Raw genomic sequence first — 11342 nt, forward strand, 5'->3', positions numbered from 1 at the left:
AGCAGTGGTAGACAGACTGGCAGATAAATAAACTATATGACCTCGTAGAAAGAATATTTTTATTAACCAATAACTAGATCAGACAGAGGCCGAGAAAAGTACATTGAAATGCAGGTGGAGTATGTGGTGGAAGTCAGGTAAAACAATGATTGATTGATTGATTGAAAAAAATATATATTTGAGACATGGCATTGCGAGAGCTGTTTTGCAGCAACTGAGAAGAGAGAAGGCCATAACAGAATACAATGTTAGTAGTCAAGGATTCCTGACAAGTGTTGCAAGAAAACATGACCATGCTACCCTCCCCCTCCTACCTCCATCCTAATTGGAATATTTGTATGGAATACCTTCATAAAAGGAGAGCGCTATTTGATTAATTGGAATTTAAATATTCAATTTATTGAAATTAGTAAACTTCACAGAAATCCTTAAAATAGAAACAGCAGCAATAGTATAAAATTCAATTAATAGTATGATATAAAATTAAATTATAAATGCAGTATTCCAGGATAATATTTCAAAATTGTCACATTACTTAATAATCCTACAAACTTGTTAATAAGGAGATATTTCTTGCACATAGGTGCTTTCTGACAGATATCAACATATGTTGGTTATTGGTTCCTTTTCACAGCTTGTTAACCACTTAAATGACAATTTTTTTTTCCAAAAGCCACTCCAAAATTGTTATTTTTTTTTATGACTGAATTAGGTCAAGAACGTTCTTTTAAAACTTATCCAACACGATTTTATAGAAAAAAATATATTTTTAAACACCTTATACCTTAAAAATAGCAATTTTTATGGTATACTGTAATGATGGCCATTGACAGCTGTGGACCCTCACACACCCCTGCATAACCCCCTTGAACCCCGTCGCATACAAGCTGGACACCGGATCCCCAACTATGCCGCCGCACCCCGAGGTATTCTAAATGCTGAAAAAATTCAATATCTGACATGCTCCTGGTTCCGAGCATTTAGGATATGGGAAATTCTCGACATATATATATATATATATATATATATATATATATATATATACATATATTTATATACATACACACATATATATATATTTATATACATACACACATATATATATATATATATATATACATACACACATATATATATACTGTATATACAGTCAGGTGCATAAATATTGGGACATTGACAGAATTTTCATATTTTGGCCTCTATTCACCACGCCAATGGCTTTGAAATGAAACAATCAAGATGTGCTTTAACTGCAGACTTTCAGATTTAATTTGAGGGTAATTACATCCAAATCAGATGAACGGTGTAGGAATTGCAACAGTTTCTATATGTGCCTCCCACTTTTTAAGGGGCCAAAAGTAATGGGACAAACTAAACAATCCTAAATCTAACTTTCACTTTTTAATATTTTGTTGCAAATCCTTTGCAGGCAATTACAGCCTGAAGTCTGGAACGCATAGACATCACCAGACACTGGGTTTCATCACTGGTGATGCTCTGCCAGGCCTCTACTGCAAATGTCTTCAGTTCCTGCTTATTCTTGGGGCATTTTCCCTTCAGTTTTGTCTTCATCAAGTGAAATGCATGCTCAATTGGATTCAGGTCAGGGGATTGACTTGGCCATTGCATAACATTCCACTTTTTAGCCTTAAAAAACTCTTTGGTTGCTTTTGTAGTATGTTTCGGGTCATTGTCCATCTGCACAGTGAAGCGCCGTCCAATGAGTTCTGAAGCATTTGACTGAATATGAGCATATAATATTGCCCAAAACACTTCAGAATTCATTTTGTCAGCAGTCACATCATCAATAAATACAAGGGAACCAGTTCCATTGGCAGCCATACATGCCCACGCCATGACACTACCACCACCATGCTTTACTGATGAGGTGGTATGTTTTGGATCATGAGCAGTTCCTTTCCTTCTCTTCTCTTCCCATCACTCTGGTACAAGTTGATCTTTGTCTCATCTGTCCATAGGATCTTGTTCCAGAACTGTAATGGCTTTTTTAGATGTTGTTTGGCAAACTCTAATCTGGTCTTCCTGTTTTTGTGGCTCACCAATGGTTTACATCTTGTGGTGAACCCTCTATATTCACTCTTGTGAAGTCTTCTCTTGATTGTTGACTTTGACACATATATACCTACCTCCTGGAGAGTGTTCTTGATTTGGCCAACTGTTGTGAAGGGGTTTTTCTTCACCAGGGAAATAATTCTTCTGTCATCCACCACAGTTGTTTCAGTGGTCTTCCGGGTCTTTTGGTGTTGCTGAGCTCTCCGGTGCGTTCTTTCTTTTTAAGAATGTTCCAAACAGTTGATTTGGCCACACCTAATGTTTTTGCTATCGCTCTGATGGGTTTGTTTTGATTTTTCATCCTAATGATGGCTTGCTTCACTGATAGTGACAGCTCTTTGGATCTCATATTGAGAGTCGACAGCAACTGATTCCAAATGCAAATGTCACACCTAGAATCAACTCCAGACCTTTTACCTGCTTAATTGATAATGAAATAACGAGGGAATAGCCCACACCTGTCCATGAAATAGCTTTTGAGTTGATAGTCCCATTACTTTTGGCCCCTTAAAAAGTGGGAGGCACATATAGAATTCGTTGTAGTTCCTACACCGTTCACCTGATTTGGATGTAATTACCCTCAAATTAAATCTGAAAGTCTGCAGTTAAAGCACATCTTGTTTGTTTCATTTCAAAGCCATTGTGGTGGTGAATAGAGGCCACAATATGAAAATTCTTTCAATGTCCCAATATTTATGCACCTGACTGTATATATAAATACACGGCCAGATAAAATGTCTATCAGATCGACAGACATTTTATCTGGCAGCCTGCCAGCCGCAGATGTCGCCGCATACACTGAGATTTCTCTCACAGTGTATCAGCCCGACATCTGTGCTCCGCCCCGGGGAAGGAGACATTTCCCTGTTCCTTCCATGGGAAGGAACACAGGAAATGTCTGTCTGTCGACCGCGGCTGGGCATACACTGCCCGATGCGGCTGACAGTTTACCGGTAAATATCGCATCGGACGGGCATGCTGGACAATCCGGCATGCCTGGCCGAGCAATATTTAACCCTCGGTCGCCTCCCCACACGCTACAATTATCGGGGCGATCGCCCCGATAATTGTAGCTTGTATGGCCAGCTTTAGAAATTTCCTTATTTTCGAAAGAAAAACACTGTTTTTTTCAATGAAGATAACATTCAATTATTCAGAAATACACTCTATACATTGTTAATGTGGTAAATGACTATACTAGCTATACTAGCTGTTTTTTAAAGGAATATCTACATATTGTAGGTGTATAGAGGCCCATTTCCAGCAACCATCACTCCAGTGTTCTAATGGTACATTGTGTTTGCTAAGCGCGTTAGAAGACTAATGGATGATTAGAAAACCCTTGAGAACCCTTGTGCAATTATGTTAGCACAGCTGAAAATGGGTTTGCTCATTAGAGAAGCTATAAAACTGGCCTTCCTTTGAGCTAAAACAGAAAAATTATTTGGACGCTAGTCTATCTGGTGACAATAATTACTAGTGAAACTGCAGCCTTCTAAAGGGTATTGCTCCCTTTAAATAATACAATCAGAAAAAAACTTCAACAAAGAAGAGAAGGCACTATTAACTAGTAGGAATAAAATATTCAATTTATTAAATTAAATAATTAAAAATAAATAACACATTTCACATATAAGAGTAATAATACATTTGTATATCCACAATATAAACCTGAATTTTAGCACAACACTTCCAATATATAGATATTTATATCAATACTTTATTCAGTACTAAATATTCTAGTGCAAACAATTCAAGCTTTTTATAAATATTTTTGTTCACAGACATATATGATCACTTTTCCAACCGCTTATTAAGATGGCTTTTAGCAGTTAGCATGCTTATAATTTGTTGCAAAGGAAAAAAGAAAAAGGCCTTTCTTATATTAAAAATAGTCACTTTGTAACCATAGGCTCGTAAAATCCTTTCATCTGGTTATTGATTTATGTATTTACCATTTAAAATACTGCACTTCATAACCCAGATACAATTTATTTTCTATATATTGGAAAACAAATTGAATATTTTATTCTTACTAGTTAATAGTGCCTTCTCTTCTTTGTTGAAGTTTTTTTCTTCCTTTGAGCTAGTTGAGTACCTGGAGCATCACATTTGTGGGTTTGATTATACTCTCCAAATGGCCAGAAAAAGAGAACTTTCATGTGAAACCTGATAGTCTACTCCCTTCAGAGAACAGCACAAACAGGCTCTAACAAGAGTAGAAAGAGAAGTGGGAGGCCCCAGTACACAACTGTGCAAGAAGACAAGTACATTAGAGTCTTTAGTTTGAGAAATAAATGCCTCACAAGTCCTCAACTGGCAGCTTAATTAAATGGCGCCCGCAAAACGCCAGTGTCAATGTCTGTAGTGAAGAGGCAACTCCGGGATGCTGGCCTTCTAGGCAGAGTGGCAAAGAAAAATCCTTATCTGAGACTGGCCAATAAAAGGAAAAGATTAATATGGGCAAAAGAACACAGACATTGGACAGAGGAAGATTGGAAAAAGTGTTATGGACAGAAAAATCGAAGTTTGAGGTGTTTGGATCACACAGAAGAACATTTGTGAGATGCAGAACAAGTGAAACGATCCTGGAAGAGTGCCTGATGCCATCTGTCAAGCATGGTGGAGGTAAAGTGATGGTCTGGGGCTGCTTTGGTGCTTTTAAAGTGGGAGATTTGTACAAGGTAAAAGGGATTTTGAATAAGGAAGGCTATCACTCCATATTGCAACGCCATGCCCTACCCTGTGGACAGCGCTTGATTGGAGCCAATTTCCACCTCCAACAGGACAATGACCCAAAGCACACCTCCAAATTATGCAAGAACTATTTAGGGAAGAAGCAGGCAGCTTGTATTCTGTCTGTAATGGAGTGGCCAGCGCAGTCACCAGATCTCAACCCCATTGAGCTGTTGTGGGAGCAGCTTGACCGTATGGTATGCAAGAAGTGCCCATCAAGCCTATCCAACTTGTGGGAGGTGCTTCAGGAAGCGTGGGGTGACATTTCTTCAGATTACCTCAACAAATTAACAGCTAGAATGCCAAAGGTCTGCAATGCTGTAATTACTGCAAAAAAGAGCATTCTTTGACAAAAGCAAAGTTTGAAGCCGTGCTGGGATAGAAGGGGTGGGAGCGGCCGGGGGCATAGTGCAGCAGCCGCACCAGGATGGAAGGGGTGGGAGTGGCCGGGGACACAGCGCGGCTGTTTCTTCTCTATTGTATCAAGCCAGGCAGCCGCGCCGGGATGGAAGGGGTGGAAGCGGCCGGGGACAGAGCTGGCGGAGGTCATGGTCAGGCCGGCTGTCGGGTATGGGAAGCTGCGCCGGGAGGGGGTTCTTGCCAGCAGCAGCTGTGGCTATCGAGAGCATTCTTCCATTGAAAACAGGCTGCCGAAAGGGGGTCCCGCTGGCTGCCCGATCACTGTGGCCAGCAGTGATCGGGACACACTGGCGGGGAATCTGAGGAAGCAGAGGGACTAGCAGGTCCCTCTGACATAGGCATTGTCGTTGGGCCATTTGAATCTGATGTACTACATTTTGTAATAAGATCATTGTTTACAACCAGTGTTTGGCACTAATACATTACCTTATTGAGTATATGCAACATTTTAGATTATTTCTAGTGCCCTCTTTCTCTATTGTTTTGATATTATTGTTAGGCATCAGACTAACAGGGTGCCAATTAGAAGGTGCTGCTTCTATCTAATTCACCAATACTGTTCAGATTTAATATTAAGCGCACTCTAGGGGCATTTTTTGTATATATACAAGCTGCACATATACAAACTGCACACCTCTAGTATTTTACTGTATGCAAATGGGCCCAGGTCTAACTGATGGTCGAGACCATTGGATTTACATTTTTATTAGCATATAGAGTAAGCCTCCTTACCTTATGCACATTAAAAACACAGCAAAACTTATCAACCAAACCACATATTTTGCAATTAAATAACAGGAGGTCACAACGTTGTCACAGAGTTAAAATGTCAGATTTCTTTTTTTTCCACCTTCACATTGAGAACACGGCCTTAGGCTGGCAAATAACTGCTCATTGCACCTAGTAATAATATCAAGAGAACAAGTTCTACATACAGTAGCATACTGTAACACTACATACATATGCAGAAATGGAATAGTAAGAACTAAATAGTACACTGTGCCTTTAAATCAATAAGTCTTAATAATGATTATGTTACAGTATGTCAGCGTTTAAGAACATGCTTTATCTCGTTGGTGCTCTTTTATCACAAATAATATGCTGCATTGCGAGCTCCGCTTATCATATAGAACTGCCATGCCAGGTCTAGTTATGGCTGCATCGAAGATATCATCATTTTCCTCTTTCTCACTAGAATCGGCTATTAAAAACAAAGTTATTACTGTACATTAAAATGAAACTTACCGTTAGCTTTAAAAGCCTGTAATACCAATAAATTGACGAGAGCCCAGGAAATAGAGAACTCCATTGGAAAGCAGAAGCTTATATATCAGTGCAGCAAGATGAGTGGTTTTCGTAGTAAGTGTGAAGCTCTCTCCGTTATTACAAACTTTGACAAAACAATAGCTGGAAGGAAGTCGGCTGGTAGAAGATGCACTGCACACTTTTTTTTTTTTCCCAGAGAGCTTTCAGATTCTTTTACTGCAGGACAGAATGGGAGAGAGACTTAGTAATGTAGAAAGCGACTTAATATGACATAAGTCAAGTGCTGGGATTTAAAAGTGCGACACTTTCACTGAAGAAGGAAGTAGTTAGTGGTGTTACGGTATATTATAAATAAGTATAGTAATTATATAAAGCGCTTTTCTCCAATAGGGCTCAAGGTGCTTAACACATAGTTAGAAAATAATACAGAGTTTTATATTTTAAAAAAAAAATGCAGAAACCATGAACATAATATAGAGGTTTAGTTTTGCATGAAATACAGAAACCATGAAGATGATACAACGGTGTGGCAGCCATTTTGGGTCATCAGTTGCAAGGACTATTCACCCCCCCCCCCCCCCCACGAGGATCTAGGCCAATTAGGAACACATTAAAGGTTTATTCTAAAAAGTTTCTTTAGAATTTATATTGCGCTAAGGGTCGCAGAGATGCTCAGCTTGCTCTATTGCAAGGGAGAATGATAACGTTAACAGGTCATCTGCAGGGGGTGTAGGAAAACATCTCACGCAGTTCAACTGCGATAGTATGCTAATCCATTGCGATCGCTATGCCGCTGCTGCACTACATAAGGACACCCACCTTACCTTACACACATCCATAATGTTTAGCAAGACTGCGGAACCATCGGTACCATTGAGTACCATCGCAGCCTCACGCACACTTGCACAAGCCCTGACCTTACTCAGAAATTGCTAACTTCCATGCACGCTATTAGGCCTCAGGCTGCGAAGGGCATCACAGTGGCTAATTTATGCACGCCCCTGCAACGCTGTTCAAATGCACTGACGCACCTGCGTTCGGCCGACCACCCCCCCCCCCATTACCACCCACAAACGGCACTTCCTGTCAATCACTCTGCGATGGGTTTACGCAGGCCCGATTGCAAAGGCTTGTTCGCGTACATGCATGCACAGTACGTAACAATCGGCCAATTGCATGCGTATTAGCAACTGTGTTCCTTCAGGCCCAAAGTCCACATGCATGTGTTTGGTAGATACACAGAAATTTGCAGCAGCGTGATAAGCGCCAACAGCAACTGGAGCCGAGGGGGGTGGTGGGGGCACCCAAATTTAATTATGTATTCCCCCCTCCCATAAAATCGTTACAATGCCCCTGCATGGAGGGGCCGGGATTCCTCTAATCTGATTTTTTACATAAAGTGTCTATTTTTAAGTTGAGTCCACTGTAAAAAAAAATCTGTACAATTAATTGCTTACTCTCCCACATACTAATATTACAAACAAAGGGGTCTATTTGTCAAATAACCCTGAAAAAAACTATTTCCATGGCAATAGAAAATATTTTTGGGGACCGTGCATTAAAAAAAAATAACTATGGCAGTTGAGTGGTGCTCAGCTCCATGGTGATACAAGCTGGTAGAAGCTAAAAGGAACTTATTGTATCGCCGGCCAGTCGGGTCCCTTCTGAGCACGTGTGACCTAGAATTGCCAGGACACACATGCACACTGCACCTGGAGATTGGTCTGATACTACAAGGTACATGTTCTGTAAAATTTTTAAATCTAAATAAAAAATAAAAAGTTGAAAAATTTAAAAAGTGCAAATAGAAAAAAAATACTTTATTACAAGCAGGTGGCAAAGCATAGGAAGACATTTGGCGATGAATGTACCGCTCCTGTTCTTAATAAATACTATGATACCATGCAATGTCTGCTGCTAGCGATACATGGCGATGCCCATCACATAGCGATACATGGCGATGCCCATCACATCTTATGGGCTGTGATAAATAATGAGAATTCCTGAATCCAATGAAAATGCCCATTTTTGCTGGATTTAGGGCTTTTCACACTTTAGTAAATAGGCCCCTAGCTGTTCTTCTGTAGTTTAGTATCCTGGCATTGACATCCTAGATATATATGTATATATATATATATATATATATATATATATAAAGTGTATATATATATATATATATATATATATATATATACACAAGCTATGGGAGAAATTGACCTATTGAACATGACAAAGGGAAGTCAACAATAGAGATGACAGGACTCAGGTTCATGTGCAACTCCTGTTTTGTCAATTATTATTGGTAGATATGAGACTAACCTCTTCTCTATATATGCACAATTTATAACTGGTTGTTTTGTTTAGCCTTTGCTGTAATTGGGCTAAAATAGTCAAGTTATACAATGCGTCTGAGTGTGCCCCTCAGGAGAAAAGTGAGTGATCAAGTGACGGGTGAATTATATAGATTCATAGCAGTAGAATTATATGGAGTAATAGGAGGAGATATAGCGAGAGGTTATATGGAGTAATAGGAGATGTAGGGAGAGGTTATATGGAGTAATAGGATGAGATATAAGGAGAGGTTATATGGAGTAATAGGCGGAGATATAGGGAGAGGTTATATGGAGTAATAGGCGGAGATATAGGGAGAGGTTATATGGAGTAATAGGAGGAGATATAGGGAGAGGTTATATGGAGTAATAGGAGGAGATATAAGGAGATGTTATATGGAGTAATAGGAGGAGATATAGGGAGAGGTTATATGGAGTAATAGGAGGAGATATAGGGAGAGGTTATATGGAGTAATAGGAGGGGATATAGGGAGAGGTTATATAGAGTAATAGGAGGAGATATAAGGAGAGGTTATATGGAGTAGTAGGAGGAGATATAGAGAGAGGTTATATGGAGTAATAGGAGGAGATATAGGGAGAGGTTATATGGAGTAATAGGAGGAGATATAGGGAGAGGTTATATGGAGTAATAGGAGGTGATATAGGGAGAGGTTATATGGAGTAATAGGAGGAGATATAGAGAGAGGTTATATGGAGTAATAGGAGGAGATATAAGGAGATGTTATATGGAGTAATAGGAGGAGATATAGGGAGAGGTTATATGGAGTAATAGGAGGAAATATAAGGAGATGTTATATGGAGTAATAGGAGGAAATATAAGGAGATGTTATATGGAGTAATAGGAGGAGATATAGGGAGAGGTTATATGGAGTAATAGGAGGAGATATAGGGAGAGGTTATATGGAGTAATAGGAGGAGATATAAGGAGATGTTATATGGAGTAATAGGAGGAGATATAGGGAGAGGTTATATGGAGTAATAGGCGGAGATATAGGGAAAGGTTTGTTTTTGATGGAGTCATAGGAGAGGTTATAGAATTTCATGTACCACATGGAGAGATGACAGTAAGCAGAGTGACAGAAACACGTTACCTTTCAGCTGGAACACATTACAGTACATGCAGTTGTTTCCTCCTCTCCATGTCTTGTGAAATCCCAGCATGGAATATTTGCTAGTGTTTTCCTCCTAGTATCCAACGCTCCCAGCCTCCAGAATTCCCAGCAGTTTTGTATTTTCAAGCACTCCCTACGCGAAGCAGACAGATTAAAATCAGTATATAAACCAGATTGTATATAGAGGTGAATTTACTCTCCCAGAGTCTCCTACACTCGATTCTTCTGAACTGTTGGTCTCAGAAAAAAATCTACATAAAATAACAGAAACTTAAGTGTCACACCACAATCTTTCTTCAGCCGTTCTGATTAAAGAATGTTTTATTCCCCTATAACGCTATGTACCATGTAGATAGAGTCCAGCTTTCAATCCAAAAACAGCAAAATTCAAAAACAAAGTTGGCTCATAGACAAGTTTAGAAAGAGAATGATGCGGCACTTTTTGCATGCGCAAATGTACGCACGTGCCCTTTTACCAATGTATCATGAAAATATCCCCGGGACAGCTGAGTAACACTGGGCTGGGTCCGTAAGGGTTAACCTACCTCTTCGTCAGACCAGTCTCTGTGGCTTAGAAACTTAAGGCCCCCATTTATTAACGAAGCATAACCCCTTTAGCGCTCACTAAAGGGGTTATACCACCCTTTCTGGATTTAACAAACAGCGGTAATCTAAGATTAGTGCTGTGCATCAAGCATCACTCTCGCCATCTTTTAATGAGAGCGATGCAGGCCCCATTACTGGCAATGTAGAACCGACAGTGCCTTTCCGGCTTCAGCGAAGCCTTCCAGGCACTGCCGGGTCCCCAGGTCATGCACATGCTCAGACGGACTGTCGCGCATGTGCATAACACTGGAGCCTTGTTGCTGGCAGTGTTAGGTTGCCAGCAGCCCAACGAAGGACCTCGCAGAGGAGGAGGAATTTGCAGAACCTTGCTGGAGGGCTAAGTATGGGTAAATACCAGTAAATTGTTTGTGTGTATCACAATGAAATGTGTTTACCATCGTTGATTAATGGGGGCCTAAAACCAGAGCTGTAACTAGACTTTTTGGTGCCCTGTGCCCCACTCCATTTTTTAAATTGGGACATAAGATAGTGCACCTGAAAAAGGGTCATGGTCTCATGGGAAAGGCCAGGGAAGAGATAGGGGAGGCCGGGAGATGCTGGGGATAAAAGAAGAGGAAGCTACAACTGAGAATGATATTAAACAGGAAAATTGACAGGCCCAAAAACAGCGCCCCCTGCCCTGCAGTGCCCTGTGCCATGGCACTGGTCGCACTACCCCTATCTGATCAATGACAAACACCTCAGTTAGAATCAGACCCATCCCAGTAATGTTTACAGAGAAGAGTTAATAATAACACAGCCGTCAACATTGTATGAC

At 40.2% G+C, this 11342-nt stretch overlaps 1 protein-coding gene across 1 annotated transcript in view; it reads right to left on the reverse strand.

Moving 5' to 3' along the window:
- Nucleotides 1-10000, reverse strand: part of LOC148515545 (neuronal growth regulator 1-like) — a 58523-nt gene extending 48523 nt beyond the window's left edge. The window contains exons 1-2 of the mRNA XM_088479861.1: nt 9938-10000; nt 6475-6711 (exon numbers count right to left, since the gene is read on the reverse strand). Coding sequence (XP_088335987.1) covers nt 6475-6538 — 64 coding nt within the window. The 5' untranslated portion in view covers nt 6539-6711; nt 9938-10000. The remainder of the gene's footprint in view (nt 1-6474; nt 6712-9937) is intronic.
- Nucleotides 10001-11342: the final 1342 nt, after the last annotated feature.

This window comes from Taudactylus pleione, unplaced genomic scaffold (assembly GCF_031769625.1).
Source record: "Taudactylus pleione unplaced genomic scaffold, aTauple2 ptg000248l, whole genome shotgun sequence".
Taxonomy (NCBI): Eukaryota; Metazoa; Chordata; class Amphibia; order Anura; family Myobatrachidae; genus Taudactylus; species Taudactylus pleione.